Source organism: Nelumbo nucifera, chromosome 2 (genome assembly GCF_055504915.1).
Source record: "Nelumbo nucifera cultivar China Antique chromosome 2, China Antique-T2T, whole genome shotgun sequence".
Lineage (NCBI taxonomy): Eukaryota > Viridiplantae > Streptophyta > Magnoliopsida > Proteales > Nelumbonaceae > Nelumbo > Nelumbo nucifera.
Genome location: NC_142650.1, coordinates 308,570 through 326,081, shown reverse-complemented (window position 1 = coordinate 326,081; position 17,512 = coordinate 308,570). Strand labels below are relative to the sequence as shown.

Here is a 17,512-nt window from a genome sequence, read left to right as displayed (position 1 = left end):
TTGCTTCTTAATTACAGCGCCATCTCTCCCAAGAATCAAGTAAGTTCTCATCCATTACAACAGCAATCTCATTTTAGTTTTCAATGAATTTAGTAAAACAATTTCATATTATTTTTAACTAATTTTCTTACTTTTGACACAGTATGCTGTTTGGATTTTTTTTTTTTTTGAAAAAAATGTTATTTCATGCTCTCATTCTGAGTAAGCCCCACAGTGAAGAATTAAAAAAAAAAAAAAAATCAGATGAGGCCCCTCTTGTACTATAATTAATTTCCCTTTTCAGACGATAATTATAACTAGAATGAATATTTGCATCAAGTGAGAAACCTCCATGTATAAATCAAGGGAGAAAAAAAAGAAAGGAAAGAACAAAGAAGATCATGAGAGTGGAAAGATTATATATATTTGTTTTTTGCTCAATCACGTTTCAGTCAAAAACCATTGATATGACAAGTTAGATCAATGAATCAATGAAATGAATTTTTGTGGCAAAGGAATTGTGAGGCCACCCAGTGAAGGATGGAGTCAATTTTTGTGGCAAAGGAATTTTTGTGGCAAATGAATCAATGAATCAATGAAATGGTTCAAGTAGGAATGTATGATACCAAAATATATCATGAATTCTTTTGTATCTCTTTGCTTTCCTTTGTGGGGAATTGGGGCTTAACCCAAAAGGGCAAAATTGAATTTTAAAAAACTTAAATGAGTTCACATGTGTCACTTTATTGATAAAGGGTATTTTTAAGTCCCATGGAGTCAATTCATAAGGTATGTTTAAGTTTATTCGAAAAATCCAGGGTATGTTTAAGTTAATCTATGAAAACTAGAGGCATGTTTAAGTCTTTTACCCTTTTTTTATAGAAACCCTTTTTCTATTGTGTGAGCCCTCAATTTGTACTTTATAGTTTGTGTACTTTGCAACGTAGGAATTTTGCAAATAGCTCCCCCAGATTTTTTACCCTATTTTAAACCTTGTGTGAAACTATTCACAAGCAGTAGCATACCTGGAAGTCTAGAGTACTGATTTATATGAGCATGTAAAACACTATGGCTGCATTTGGCATTTTTAACGACTTATCTCCTTTTTGCACTTAAAAACTCAGTATTCCTTAAAATAAGGACTGCCAAATGCAGCCTAAGAAGAAATGCCTCTAATTGCATCTCCGAATATACATAATGTCTTTTATTTTCTTTTCCTAAGACAACTAAGAGATATATTCCAGAATTGTAAGACTTGAACCGGAATGCCCCACAAGATCCCAATTTTACTGGTTAACCGCTAGTTTGCCCATTCGAACTGTGAAAACTGTCGTCTAACCGGGACCTGAAAAAGTGAAAAGGCCATCTTTTCCTGGTTTTCACGGTCAAACCATCCAGTCCAGGCCAAGTCTTAAAACGTTGATATATGATGTATCCCATCTCATATGGGAGAGTGAATTAGGCTGTATTTAGATCAGATTGGAAATGGAATTGGTAACAGAACTTGATTCATCGATTCCACAAATCTCTAGAATCTGTAGTTTGGCTCTTTTCATAGCTCCCTTCATGGAGTGAAAGTGTGGGATTTGGAAGATGCACACAGGAAAAGGACAAGGGGTGTCATTCAATTCCAGGGAATCAAGTGGGAATAGAATCCAAATCCAACCTGCGATCCAAATTAAGCCAAGAATTTGTCTCAAACGTTACGTAAAACGATGGTTATTTTGTAGAAGTAAACAGAATGTTCACAAAAAAAAAAAAAATGACATATATAAAGAAAATTTAAAATCCAAAGTGGTCACAAGTTGAAAATGGCATTCATAAATATAGATATTTCAATGAGCCTGAAGTACACGAGAGCGGTATTCTCCTAGTGCCCATATTGGGAAAATATTCCTGTAGGCGGCATAGGTGATCATGCAATTCCGATTGAAGACACCCATGATTTCCTGTAAGTGAAAAAAGGGAAAAAAATAGTTATATACCAGCAAATATCACCAGGGGTTTTATAATTGCTAAGCAGAAGATAGGAAGACATACGAAACTCAATAGTCTTACAATGGCTTATTCATTTCAACAAGCAAATGTGCTATAAAATATCGTACCATAAGGATTTAGGTATTAGGTAGCAAGATCAAAGAAGTGGAAAATTAAGCTACACTATTTGTGTATAAACAATTACGTAATTGATACTTGATACAGTGGAGTGGAAGTATTTTCATGGACCTAAACACTGAACTAGCTGTTTACCAAAAAAAAAAAGAAAAACAAATGAACTAACTGGCACTGGGTTTCTGTTTTTGGGACAGTCTCCGTATTGTGAGGCCAAGGTAAAGTATTGGCATTAAATATTAAAGATATCGAGATTCCTATAGGAATTGAATGTTACACAAATTAGTTCAGAAAAGAAAATCTATTGGTCCATTCTAACATACAAAAGTAGAGATTTCAAATTAAATGGCTGAGTTACAATATGAGAATTAAATAAAAAGTAAATAATCACAATCTTAAAAGTAGCATAGGCGGAAATATGGCATCATATAGATGCACGTAAAACCAAACTGCAATTGGAACACATTCAAGAATATCAGATATTGCATTTTAGACTCTACCAATATGACCCTATCATAATAACAGTATGCACAAATGAAAATTCAAAAGCAACATTTGAAGTAGAACTTGATGTAGGTATTAACCAAATCATGCATGCTGCATGGTATGGCTCAGAGAATTACCTCCTGTGGAAAATCACCATTCTCCATTTGGGAATTTATCAATGATCTTGCTGCATGGTGCAATGGTATTGGGTCTCTCTCAGCCTACTCAAATTTCAATTTGAAGAGAAATTAAGAGGATGTCCAATGCAAGAAGTACAAGATCATAAAGATGTATGAAGCGATGCTTGAAAAATTCTTTGGCACAATAATTTCTCAGTGTCCTTGGAGACTAATGTTGTAAGACTCAGACCTGACTGAACCATGGGACCTCAGACTTGGGAACCGATGGGGAATCCAGTTTTTAGTTTTCTTCAAAAACTGTCTGACCCACTATTAATCTGGCTAAACAGTCAAAAACTGTCCAGATTTAGTAACCCAGCCAGTTTTCAACAACCTGATCGGGCCATTGCTTCATTGTATGTTGTAAAATGACACTGAGGGGAATTGAACTCAATTGTATGTTATCAATGTTACCAATAAGCTGCAACACCATTTATTTCTTTTTTTTAATGTCTATATTGACAAAATGTAGAAACTACTTGGTGTAATGGTAAAACCTTGGGCTGGGAAGCATGAGAATGCGGGTTTGAGTCTGAGAAATGCCAGATAGCCAGGACCAACATTGGGTAGTGTTTATTTATTTATTTTTTTTTGTATGACTTGAACCTAAACCACTTAAATTAAAATCAGCAAACTTACCATTAAACTACATAGTATATATATGCTAAAATATATAATAATAAATATATGATGTGACAGGTCACTAAGTCAACCCAGTGCTCAGACTGCTTGACCTGTGATCAGTGGCCCCTCCAGTTTGGTATACTATCTGAGTTTTACAACACAATTTGAGACTAAAAAACATTAAACCATGCAAAAAATAACAGACTGAAATATCTAAATACCTGTTAATTCATTTTACCTTTTATTTTTGAATTGGGGTGTTTGCTTAAATTAGAATTAGAATTGAACTTCCAATAACCCCCCCCCCCCCAAAAAAAAAAAAAAGCAAGAATGGAACTTCCCACTCTAAAATAAAGTTGCACAACTTTTCACTGACACATGGATGGCATTGCTTGAGTGGGACCAAATATGATTGCCAAATGGTCGCTCCAAGGCAGGTCATTTGGTGAACAGAGTACCAACTCAGGAACTTTCTACATGGTTTCCTGTTTACATTCCTGTCTCCAGCCAAAAAACTTAGCCACGTGTTGTAAATAAAACCTTCTTTAGTTCTTTATGGGCTTTTCCTAACTAAAAAAGATTTAAAAGTTTGATAGGTGGGCCTTGGAACAACAGTTGGGTCGCTCCATTGTGACCTGGGTGACCAGGGTTCAAATCTTGGAAACAGCCTCTCTGTATGTCCAGGGGTAAGGCTCCGTATATCTGTCCCTCCCCAGACCCCACATTGGTGGGAACCTTGTGCACTGAGCTGTCCTTTTCTTTATGGCCATTATTACCCGGTGGACAGTTTGAATCAGCAGCAAGGTGCTCATGTTGTAATGTTTGGTGGGGTTGTCTAGCAAGGTGCCCTAATTGATTTATCTAGGAAATATCTTAAGAAAATAGATTCCCCAAGCAGCACATAAATAAGCAAAAAGTTCTTCTGCAGAGGATAACTACATTTTTCTACATTTTTTCCCTTTTAATATTCTTGTTCAGTTCCATCTCCTTTAATATAATGGCCTTGGAGAAAAAAGAAGATAAGATTCAAGAAGCTATAAATTTAAAACTTTAATGGTTCAGGTAAAAGTTTTATAGCTTAAGATCACATATTGCAAAATATTGTACTTGTACATACCTGGCCAGCATCGATGAGAGCCAACATGGCCCATCCAGTATTTACTATGTGTGCTTTGTTTCCCCCAAGATTTGTGTACACCTATATGAGCAACATTGAATTGGTCTTTCATACAAGAATTGAATGATAGTAAAGCATCAAACTTTTCATTAATATTCTATAATTCATTAACATAATTGAACAAATCTGCTTTTATGCCATCACCTAAATTCATGCCCAAAAATAGTAGCACAATTCTTTGTCATCAACATAAAACTTAATTTTCTTAACTGGCATAGTCTAATCCTGTGATTAAAATCATAACCATCATCATTATTGTAAGAAATTGATAGACTCTTGTGACATTGATGACAAGCAAACTTGATTAGCCCTTTTTTTCTGGACTAAGGTTATAAAATTTGGATGAATCTGGTAATCTATACAAAAAATGGAGCTTAGTTATTCGGGGACTTTGAGGAAGTCTGATGACTTAAGCACGTTGGATTGTCTTGGGGTAAAGTTTGATTTTAACTAGGAATCTTCTACCCACTTTCTACAACTCTGATTTCTCCACTGAGTAAGTTTTAGTTTTGGTACATTCTTATAGAAGTCATGTTACAGTTAAGTGCACCTAGTTGGATATTGTTTACCTCCTTATTGCAAGGTTGTTCCCTTGTTGGGTCATGCCAACACCATGGCTTGGTGTTTGTCTTTTTCTTCTTTTCCACTTGCAGTAGATCACTTCTAACCTTATCATTGATAAAAAATGCAAAGGGCAAAGAAATACGTGTATTTAATTGAAAAATGGAAGTTGTCTAATGCATGCATTAAAGTCTAAACAACTTCACTGTTTTGAATAGAAAGAATGAAACTATGTTTTTTTTTTCTATTTTATCTTTTTTATTTTCCGATAGTGAAGTTTTAAGCAGCATATTTTGTTAAAATGGTCTCTTTATGATTGATTGATCCCATCGGTTCTAATGATAGAGAGGCTGTACTCTGCTGCCTGTATTTCTGCCCTTCCTGTTGCACTCTTTCTGATTCTTTCCAGTATTTTAAAAATGGAACCAAACCTACTGCTAGATCTAGTGTATAAGGTCCGGAAGATTGATGTTCAAGCCAAGAATTTAGAATGATATATATTATTGGTAATTGACCTTCTTTATTAAATTATTTGAAAGAATTTGTGATATATACAATGTAAATGCCAAGCATCCGATGTTGTGGGCTAGCCATGCTACCAAACCCATATTCCTTTGTCCTTTTAAATTACAATGTAATCATTTCCCCTAGGAATGATCCCCCAATGTGCTCTGGTGATTCCTTGTATAGCCAGACATCTGCCATAAAATTACATATCTTTGAATCTAAGTGAATCTAGCTTCCAAATTTCTAGCTAGATGTCTGGTTTCTCTCAGAATATGACTATATTGCCAATGCCCCTGACTATTGCCTTTTTTTTGTTTTTTAACCCGCTAAACAAGCACAAAACTCTTGGTTATTGCTTTTGAGCCATCCTACCATAACCTTTGAATCCCCCTCTACCTGCAGCTAGTTGTAGTTGAGGTCTCTCCCTATTCTTAGACCTTGGAATACAGCCAAGTTCTGCTCTTTATCGAGTTCCTGTACCCTATTGTTTTTGAGTTTAATGCTGCTAATATGCCACATGGTGTCTAAACACACCCCCAATGCCTGATTAAAATCTCATATTAAGAAAAATTAAAAGAACTTAGAATGATATGATTAATAAGAATTGTTGAGAAAGCAGTTATTATTTATGTTGTTTGTATGTTTATTCTAATTTAGATCTCGGGTGTATACATATTTTCATTATTACTTAAATGGGGTAGTTTAGGAAACACAACAATTTCATAAACAGAGGTATTATTTCATTTAGATCTCAGGTATTTACATCTTTTTATTATTATTATTTTGATCTCCTTTTATTTTGATATTTTCTTCTACCTGTTTCTTCATACCATATACAGAATCTGTACATGGTATCAGAGCAGGGAACTTACCAGACTGTCTGGACTCATCTCTGCTGCTGCTGCAGTCTACTCTTTCTCTATTTTTCTTCATTTACCTAGAAAACTCTGAGAAGTAGATCAGACCTGAGTGGCTCTCAGAGCAACCAGTGATGGTACTATCCATCACTACAACTGTTGTAACTGTAGCCAAGTGATGTATTGCCCTCTATTGGTACAAATCGGGAGTGATTACGAAGTTATTTGTTGAAAGACTTGATTGTGAGGGTTGATTTTGGTGAAGAGTAGCAGGCAAATAGACCTGTACATTGATCTTTCTTGATTTGGGAACATGTGAGGAGAGTAGCAGGCAAAGACTTGATTAGTAAACATTACTTGTGTTTACTAATTATTTCAGTCATTCTTTAATCTACAACCTAGAGATAATGAGAACTAGTTAGAGATGATGGGACTTTGTCAGGAACTAAATGTCAATCTATCTATTATCTCAGACATTATAGTTATGGAACAGTAGGAAAAAGATGTGGCAAAATTTTTATTTATGAATTAAGTCTGAAACTCTGAATATGAACTGGTATACTCTCAGTCTCTCAGATCTAAGGCAGCCTAGCTTTGCCACATCTACACAGCTCAAAGATGGCATAGTTACTATTTCTAAGGAGGAATATAAATGTCACCCTTTCAAAAAACTCTCCACCGATTCCGGATAGCAACCCTTGTGAGCAAACAAACTGTATACTTTTACCCAAATGCTATAAGAGAATTTACAATGTAATAACAGGTGATCAACTGTCTCCTCCACCATATTACAGAGGACACAAACTAAAGAATCAACTCCCAAACCTCTCTTTATGAGATTATCCTTAGTCAGGATCTTATTTGAATAAGCTAACTGTAAGTACATGGACTTAGACCCAAAGGCACTGGGACAAGCGCCTACAGCGCACCACCCAACACTGCCAAGCTCCAGACTTCTGCACGAATAAAAGAGGGACACACAAGTCTGTGCATATGATAAACTCAGGCATCTTTGTAACCCACGCCAGCGCATAGCTTTGCGCTCACACAACATTCGCACCTGGAATGGATGTGACTACAAGCATGGGTGATCTATCTTTAGTTATGGCTCAGCAACGAGGGGTCCCTGAGATCAGAGTTGTAGCTAAGTTTGTGCTCACAAGCAGACCTTGGAGAAGAGGCATAAGCCTCTGACCCTGAGACCCCGTGGCGAAACTCTACTCATGAGACCCCTCTTCTTATCCAACCTACCCATAGACTCACCCTAACAAAGAAGATCTCCTTCCTTGACACAATTACCTTCCCAGTCGAACAAGAGACTCTACACCTATAAATAAGGTGAAGACCGAGCTTCCCAGGCGCTCACGTCTTTCAGAAGAGAGTACCGTCATTTCACGTTTCGGCACAACCTTCATCACTCTCTACCCACTGCAACTTCCTTGCATCACCCCTCTTCCTCCCAGGAAGGCCATCCTCTGTCCTTCAGGAGGACCATACTCCCATTGCCTTAACCCCCCCCCCCACTGACCACACGAAAAAAAACTTTATATCTATCCTTTTTGTTTGATTGATGACAAATCTCATTAAAAGTCAATAGAATACAAGAGGCATGCAAAGAGGGATACAATGAACAAGAAATTTTGATTAAGGGTTGCTACTGCCGCTCGTTGTGGGTTATGCTGGAAACCATCTTGTGAATGATTTTGTACAGTGTATCATGCATAGGGCTGGGGTTTGGCTAACTTTTTTTTTTCTTTTGATTGGAAAAAAAAATCACTTGTATGCATGTTGTAAGTTTTCTTCTTCCAAAAAAATCTTGAATGGAGTATAAAAAATTACAACACAATGGTTTTCTTTTCAAATCCCTCTTCTTAGTTGAGCTATGATCATATCAGTTATTTGCTAAAAATTTTAGAGAACTTGTGGATTTGGTTAAAAGGCAGTTTCAGCATCTGAGAATTTCCCAAGATAAAAACCAAAGATACATCCTTACAATGCAATATGCTGGCAATTCACAAATTAACAAGAAGGGAACCATTCACAATTCACATCCAACATTGAACATATCTTGGATATTAAAAAAAGGAAAAGGATATTGGCAAATAACATGAATAAATTAACCTTGTTCTGACAGGAAAGGTAACTCTCTCCCCAGCCACCTGAAGCAAGCTGTTTAGACAACAGAAAATCACAAGCTTTACGAATACTAGAGTTATTTTTGAAGGTTCTGCCAGCAGCTATCAACCCTTTTATCCCAAACCATGTTCCATAGGTGAAGCAGACTCCCCAAGAACCATACCTATTGAAGGATTCATCAAATGAATCATGTAATCTAAAATTGGAACAACCTAACTTTCATAGGACATTCACGAGAATAAAAAGTAATCAAGTTTTAGCCACTTGAGGAACTTAACTAATCAAACTTGATGGAATAAATAAATAAAATAAAGATAGCATCCTTTCTTTTTTGATTGGCAAGTATAACCTTTACTAAGATGGAAGAGAGCAGCCAATTACAGCATAGAAACTAACAACCTCATTTTATTCAGCTAAAGAAAAGAAAGAAACACAGACCATGAACCATCACTTGCTTGTATCCCTTCAAGGAAGTTAGCAGCTCTTTTTATACAAATTTCTATTTCTTCTTGCCGATGCCTTGGATATAATTTCTTGAACAATGTCAATGCTTGAATTGCTGCTGAGGTGCATTCTACATAACTGCAATCCAACATGAAAACTCTCCATCAACACATAATGAAGTTTACAGATAAAATTAGAAAATGAGATACTGGTGTCTTACGGGTAATCAATAACAATGTCACCAAAAGTTTCAGCTGGGTTGATTAACTGAAATTACAAAAAGAAACAAAGTAGGATTACATTCCCAGTAAGGTAACTGTAGTAAGCTGCAACAATTTCAATAAACAAAAAGAAGATTTAGGACATTTTAATCAATTCACTTTCAGAATCACAACCCAACAAGAAATATTAATTGGGATAAGGCTCTGAAGATGGATTTGTTCAAAACATGGATCTTGATAGAGCAAAATGGCAAGATAGGATTCGTATGCCCAACCACAAATAGTTTGGACCAAGGCTGAGTTTATTTGAATTGGGTTGATGAGGATATGAACATGACAAGTACATTGTTTTCTTTTTTTTTTTTAATCAGTGACTTGACAAAATTTTATTAATAATAATTATTTCAACAACAAAATCTCATGGAGCTATCCCAGCACTGCTCCCCGCCTCCCCCACTGCAAACCAAAGAGACCAAGTAAAAGTTTAAATTAATGGATATCCAAGCCACTTCAACCAATGTCTGCTTACCTTGTTATGGACCAGTAAACCAACAAGAGAGTAAGCAAACCAAGGGATCCAAGAAGAATCAGCACCCGATGTATGAGACAGATATCTTGTCTCTCCAATGTGATGTCTGACATTCCATGGTCCAGCCATTTCACTCCACAATCAAGCTATTATGGTAGTCCTTTCAACAGTCAAATCACTAAGACCTGAAGAGTTTGCTAATCTCAATCAACTTTTTATTCTGGTCTGACTCACTTTCAAATTCCTTTTAGCCCTGAAAATGCCAATATAATGTTTCCTTCATGTTCACAGAAGACTCTTTGAAGACACTACCAATGCCTGATTCCCCAGGATTCCTGATGCTACAGCTATCAAAATTCAATTTTATCCTGTTCCGAGGAAGGAGACTTCATGATATATAGTATTTCTGTAACTAATGTCAAAGCCATCATTTCTCATCCTTTGATAATGTTGTTCTAGTAAAACAGGAGAGCTCTTTTGTCTTCACCCAATGGACAATACCAATTTCAATGATTCCAATAATTGAATATCTCGATTGATGTTTATTTATAAGATTCTGAGTTCCAGTTTTCCCAATGAAGCTCTGTTGGCATAAGTTAACACTAACTTCAAGCTAATGGATCCTGTGAGTTTGGGTTGAAGATGGGAGCAGTAATTTACTCAATTCCCAAACCATTTTTGATTGGCTACCCACTTTCTGAATTTCACAAGTAGGTCCTTGTTCAGTTTGAGATGTGAACACCATAGTTTGTTAGCTTAGTTCAAAGTAAAGGGTCTTTCATATCTTTGACGGAATACTTTGGCAAGGATAGGAAGCATATTGTCTGTTTCCCAGAGGGAAGGAAAGGTCAGGGTTGAAAGGAAGTTCATGGGGTATTAAGTGAACTGCTGCAATAGTTGGGTGCTAAAAGAGGAGAAAACTCAACATTAAAGGGAAAGACAAACAGTACTACTAGCTAGGTAGAGGATAGTAAGCAAGAGGCTCTAATAATGACAACTGGGGTAGGAAAACACAGAATGGGAGCAAATCTAAAGAGAGAAGACTGGTGAAATAAACTGATAGTTAAAACATCAACCTGTTATGAAGACTGGAGGAAAGTTGCAGAGTTGTTAACAACAAGGTTGAAGTTGAAGAGAATGTTCATCTTAACCCTCTTTGAGAAGGGTAAGGCACTGCGGATTTGCTTGAGAACAGAGTAGAAGTTGAGGCTTTAAACATCCAAGCCGAACTTGGGAATTTCACAATCTCAAGATGGTGTCCAGGGTCAAATTCCAGAGATTTCACTTGTGGAAGCAAGAAACTGCTGAAGCCATTGCACTGATGTGTGGAGGGTCACTTGGTGATGTTTTCTGGGGAGACCTCTACTCGGCTGCTATTTTACTAAATGGAGTAAAGCCAGAGGAGATACCACAGAAGATAAGAGGTGAGAGTCAAAGGGCAGTTCTATTCAGTTTGGCTGGCTTCATCCATTGAAGCTTTGCTCTGGAAAGAGGCTTATAGGGAGGGAGATAAGAAGGTTGAAGAAGAGCTGCGTGGCAATAAGGGATTGGCTAGTTCAAACAAGAATAGCGCTTACACTAAAATGAAAAAACACCCGTTGAAGAGACAAAAAGGTAGTAAACAGGGGGAAGGTTTTATGTATGCATGCAGAAGAAGAAAACAGATTGAAGGGTAGTTGGACTTTTGCACAGGTCATAGCTGGTGCCAATATAGAAGATTTAAACAACGAGGAGGTGTCGGTTCAGGGAAGAACCAAACCCAGGTCTGACAAAAACCAAACCGGGTGAAGGGCTGAACTCGTATGACTCCTTTAAAAGTCACGTGGCATCGCAGGTCCTTAAATCCAGGCCAGGAAATAAGCAAAAACCCATAAATATATTTGGGTTGAAGGCCAAAGGATTAAAAGGAGCCCACGAAAGCTCGATTAAAACGAAGTTAGAGGAACGCGTTAATCACTTAAAACTCACGTGTTTGAACAGGGGGGAGCTTTGCTAGACAGGACGGTGAGTCTATCATCGTCCTCCTCATGCCCTTCTGCTGGCTGCCACTTCTCAGGAGTGAAATCTACTGGAAGATTTTGTTTGGGGTGGATCAATTAATGATGATCTTAGAGGGGAAGCATACATTGTTTGGGATGGATCAATTAATGATCAGCAATCAACTGGGGGTTATTGTGTGTTTGACAGTGGGAACTTGGTTATATATAGAAGTAAACAAATTGTAGTGGTGAGATTCACACTGAAGCAGAACACAGGACAATGACACATGAGGTAGCTGAAGTTTCACGGATTTTCTTTCTTTGACATAGTTAGAAATTTGCTAGCCCTATGTCTCTCTGCTATGATAACAGGGAAGCAATTAACAATGCTCATAGTCTGATCTAACATGATAGAACTAAATGCAATGAATGGACAAACATTTCTTTCATGAGAAGCTGTAGAGGGCTAAGATTTTCTTCCTTTTGTAGCTCCAAAGGAGCAATGACTAATATATTTACTAAAGGGGTGTCTGCCAATATGTATGATTTTGTTTTTCAAAAGAAAAATAACTTAAACAAAATCATATTGTTTTTTCCGATATGAAAGTTGTAAAACAAAATCATACATATTGGCAGACACCCCCAAAGTGTAAATGGCTTGCATCATGCTAAATGTTGTGACAACTAGGATATGTATGATATATATACCCCACTTGAGGGGGAGTAGTTGTAAACCTTAGTGATATAGATGCAGAGATATTCCAGTCACTAGACCTTTTTTGACATTAATAAAATATAGTGTGTGGATCTGTAGGGCTCTGTCACTCACTGATTATACCCCAACTTTTATATCCTTTCACTGTTCTCTCTTTCTCCCCTACATTTTACATGAATACCCATAACATCAAACAGGTATTATTGATGATAATAATCAAGCTTAGGCTCCTAACATTCAGCTTAGTTGATTTGATTCTGCACATGTAAATAATTGCATGTTGTAGAAATGCAGAGAAATAACTTGTGCTGTTAGTAATTTATTGTGGTCCCCACTGCTGCTGTTAGTTGATTTTATATTTGTTGTCAGGCTGTTGTTAGGATGCTGTTAGCAAAGTTAGTTTATTAGTTATTATTTGTTATTTACCTATGTAAGCAGTAGGGACTTAAATGTGATTATCATCTTTTAATGTTATTATAAATAGATGAGTGGGGCGGCAGATATAGCTAATCACTCATTCTCTCTTCTTTCTTCTTCTTTCTTCCTCTTTCTTCTTCTTCTCTCTTCGCCAGTTCTCTTTCTTTTAAATCTGCATCAAGAATTGGACTGATCACAGTCCAGAATTGTCTACTTGGTATCAGAGCAAGATCTCGGGCTTGTCATGTGAGTCTAATCCAGACGACCACATGAGAATTGGCTAAGGCTGGAAGTTTAGAAAGATCATTCCTTTCAGCTGATTCTTGGAGGTTACCAGAAGTTTTTAGCAGCTGTCCAAAGATTGGAGAGTGTTCTTGGTGATCAGGAAGAATCAGAGAAGGTTAAAGGGATCAAGATTGAAGGTGGCGATCAGATTTCTGGGTAAGTTTTTCATCTCTTCTTGAGGCTGGCAGCAGTAAGAGATAAGTTGAACCTATTTAGAAGGGGCGGTTGAGCTTCCTTTTATTTTCTTAGTTTTTTTTAGGGTTTATTCTTAACTCTATGACCAGTTTTGACTGTGAACATTATTTGGAGGGTGCGGCTGAAAAAAATCTGATTTTGAACCTTTTTTTTGGAGGGTGCGCCTAAAAAAACTGACTGTGAATCTGTTTTGGAGGGTGCAGCTGAGAATTGCTGTTGTTTTCACAAGGTTTTCTCCAAGTGTCCTTAACCCTAAGACCAGACCTGATCTTTGATTGGTTCCTAAACCTGTTTTATCATTAAAAATTGTCTTCTGAGTGAATTCTAGACTTGTTTTCAGCCTCCGAATCTGTTTTTGAGGAGTCCCTTTACTGAGAACTAGTTTCTCTTGGTAAAACTACTACAGAAATGGCAGGAGCTGAGATTAAGACTCAAGGGGAAGGTTTTTTGGGGGCTGGAAATGTGAGGGAAAACAATTTTCAGATAACTACTGTTAAGTTTGATGGTTCTAACTACTTGGAATGGGCTCAGTCAGCCATGATGGCAATTGGGGGCAGAGGGAAGTTGGGCTATGTGAGTGGAGATGTAAAAACACCAGCCAAAAAAGACCCTTCATATGCCAAATGGGTTCAAGAGAACTATTTGGTCATGACTTGGCTGTGTAATTCTATGCAGCCTCATATTAGCTGAAATTATTTGTGGGCAAAAACAGCAAAAGAAATTTGGGAAGTGATGAAGGAAACCTACTCTTAGCCTCTCAATGTTGCTAGGGCCTATGAACTGAAATGTGAAGTAAATAATCTCAAACAAGGGGAGAAGCCGATTTCAGTTTACTTTTCAACTTTGAAATCATTATGGCATGAAATTGACCATCTAGAAACTATTGAGTGGGAGAGTCAGAAGGATGCACAAACCTATAGAAAACAAGTTGAGACCAATAGGGTTTTTGAATTCCTAGCTGGTCTGAATTCAGATTGATATTGTGAGACAACAATTACTCACAAGGGAGAGTGTGACCTTATCTCAGGCCTACTCTTTAGGGCATAGTGAGGAAAGTAGGAGGAAGGTAATGTTGCAGTTTCAGCCCATGGAATCAGCCTTGACAGCCGTAAAACCGAAATTTGGGGGTGACAAGGAAAGGGACACAAAGAAGAAAGATAAGAAGGACCTAGTTTGTGACCACTGTAAGAAGCCGAAGCACACCAAGTATACTTGTTGGAAACTTTATCCTCATTAAATACCAGCAAAGATCATAAATAAAAGGGGGAATGCCAATATGGCTATGACTACTGATGGTGCTTCCTCTTCCAGCACAAAAACCACATCCCTAGACACTCTAGCTGCTGTCCGGGCTGCTCTGACTCAATTAGAAAGTGAAGTTGGTACTTCAGCTCCGTCATCTCAGCCACTGATTACTCCCACCTCGGCATTTGCTCATTCAGGTACACGGGCATCAGCATATCATCTTTCAAGCCCAGGTAATAATGGACCTTGTTGGGTCATAGATTCAGGTGCATCTAACCACATGACAGGATTATCTTCTCTGTTTACTACTTATTGCTTATCCTCTGGCAGAGATAGAGTATCCATTGCTGATGGATCTCTTGTTCCCATTTCTGGGAAGGGAGACATTAGATTATTGGATGCCATCCCCTTGTCCTCAGTTTTGCATGTTCCTAAACTTAGTACTAACCTATTGTCAGTTAGTAGCATCACTAAAAATCAAAATTGTTTAGTGACTTTTTTCCCTAATCGATGTGTTTTTCAGGATCTAGAGACAAAGAAGGTGATTGGGACTGGTCGTGAGACAAATGGAATCTACCTGATTGGAGGGTGTCTACATGGGGAAGATAAAGAAGTTGGAAGGTCGTTTATTTCTCACTCTATGAGTCAGATTATGCTTTGGCATGATAGGTTGGGTCATTTGTCTTTTAAGTCTTTAAGAAGTCTGTTTCCCAGTTTATTTGAGTCAGTCCAGATGTCTAGTTTAAAATGTGAAAGTTGTGAACTCGCAAAGCATTGTAGAACAACTTATTCTTTGAGCAATAAAAGTACTATTCCTTTTGAAACTGTGCATACCGATGTTTGGGGACCATATCATGTCACTGCTATGGGTGGGGTACCGATACTTTCTACTGTTTGTTGATGACTACACTCGCTTTTCTTAGGTTTATCTTATGCGCTCTTGAGATGAGGTCCCTACTCTGACTCGGAACTTCCATCAAATGGTCCTAACCCAGTTTGGAGTCAAAATCAAGGTTTTCAAATCAGATAATTGCTAAAGAGTATTTTGCAAAACCCTTAACCTCATATTTCCTTGACCATGGGGTTGTTCATCAGAGCACTTGTCCCCGCACACCTCAGCAAAATGGGGTTGCTGAGAGAAAGAATAGGCATATATTGGAGGTAGCTAGAAGCATTATGCTAAACTCCAATGCACCTATACACTTCTAGGGGGATGCCATCCATACAGCTGTGTACCTCATCAACAAGGATCCTTCTCGGGTCTTAGACATGAAAGCTCCATTCAGCCTTTTGTACCCTGATAAAGACTTATTCACTATTCCTCTTAAAACTTTTGGATGTACTTGCTTTGTTCAGATTCTTGAACCTCATCATTCTAAGTTTGACCCTAAAGCTTCCAAATGCATATTTCTTGGGTATGCACAAAATCAAAAGGGATATTGCTGTATGAACCTACGTCTGGGAAACGGTTTGTTTCTATGGAGGTGACCTTCTCTGAGGATGTTCCCTACTATCACAGAGTTTCTTCTCAGGGGGAGAGTAGTGAGATGGGTTTACCCACATCAGAAATTCCTTTACTTGTCCCAATCATTGAAGGGGAGTGTAAAGAGGAGGATTGTCAAAAGTGTAGGGAGTTCAAAGTGTTTCATAAAAGGTGGAGACAGGTTGATTTCGGTCCTCAACAGTCCAAGCCAGCTCCAGTTTCCTCTACGGCTCCAAATCCAGGTACCATAGCTCCCTTACATCCTACTTCAAATGAGATGCCTCCTACTACTAAGCCTTCACCTCCTTTGGAAGATCTTGATCTTCCAATTGCTATCCGGAAAGGGAAACGCCTTTGCACTTCATCTACAACACATTGTATTTCTCAATATCTGACTTATGATCATTTGTCACCATCCTGTAACTCCTTTTTAGCATCTACCTCTGCCACTCCCATTCCTAGGACAGTGCAAGAAGCCTTGTCAATACCAGAATGGAAGGATGCCATTAAGGTATTGGTTGATCTTCTAAAAAATAATACATGGGAATTGGTTGATCAGCCAAAAGGGAAGAAACCGATTGAGTGTAGATGGGTGTTTACAGTAAAACATAATGTTGATGGTTCTATTGAGAGGTATAAGGCCAGGTTAGTTGCAAAAGGGTTTACACAGACTTATGGTATAGACTACTTGGAGACCTTTGCACCGGTAGCCAAGATGAATACTATCAGAGTGCTATTGTCCATTGCAGCAAAATTCTCTTGCCCATTGTTCCAAATAGATATTAAAAATGCCTTCCTCAATGATGATCTGCAAGAGAAGGTTTACATGGAGTTGCCTCCCGGATTCTACAGTATAGAAGCAGGGAAGAAGATTTGCCGATTGAATAAATCCTTATATGGACTAAAACAGTCACCAAGAGCATGGTTGGACAGATTTAGACTAGCTCTTGGAAAATTCGGCTATGCCCAAGCCCAATCAAATCACACCCTTTTCATTAAGAAGACAAACTCCTCCTTGACTTTATTTGCTATTTATGTGGATGATATTGTGGTGACAAGGAGTGATACCCATGAGATTGAATCTCTTAAACAACTGCTTCACAAAGAATTTGAAGTCAAAGACTTGGGAGAATTACGTTATTTCTTGGGTATTGAAGTAGCTCGGTCCAAACATGGAATTTTTGTCTCTCAAAGGAAGTATGTTCTTGACCTTCTTGAGGAAACTGGAAAGCTAGGGGTTAAACCAGCTAACACACCAATTGAACAGAACCACAAGGTTAGAGCTTAAGGTGGAAAGCCTCTTGAAGATAAGGCTATGTTTCAGAGATTGGTAGGGAAACTGCTTTATCTATGCCTCACCCGACCAGACATTTCTTATGCA

General features: G+C 37.8%; 1 protein-coding gene across 2 annotated transcripts in view; it reads right to left on the bottom strand.

Moving 5' to 3' along the window:
- Positions 1 to 1,669: 1,669 nt before the first annotated feature.
- LOC104588379 (cycloartenol synthase 2) overlaps positions 1,670 to 17,512 on the bottom strand; it is a 54,909-nt gene continuing 39,066 nt past the window's right edge. Inside the window, exons 14-19 of one of the 2 annotated variants that reach the window (XM_010246283.3) lie at positions 9,283 to 9,329; positions 9,057 to 9,200; positions 8,604 to 8,781; positions 4,498 to 4,578; positions 2,715 to 2,798; positions 1,670 to 1,928 (exon numbers count right to left, since the gene is read on the bottom strand). In XM_010246283.3, the coding sequence (XP_010244585.1) occupies positions 1,815 to 1,928; positions 2,715 to 2,798; positions 4,498 to 4,578; positions 8,604 to 8,781; positions 9,057 to 9,200; positions 9,283 to 9,329 (648 nt within the window). In that variant the 3' untranslated portion in view covers positions 1,670 to 1,814. The remainder of the gene's footprint in view (positions 1,929 to 2,714; positions 2,799 to 4,497; positions 4,579 to 8,603; positions 8,782 to 9,056; positions 9,201 to 9,282; positions 9,330 to 17,512) is intronic. The other variant, XR_016082958.1, reaches the window with a different exon arrangement.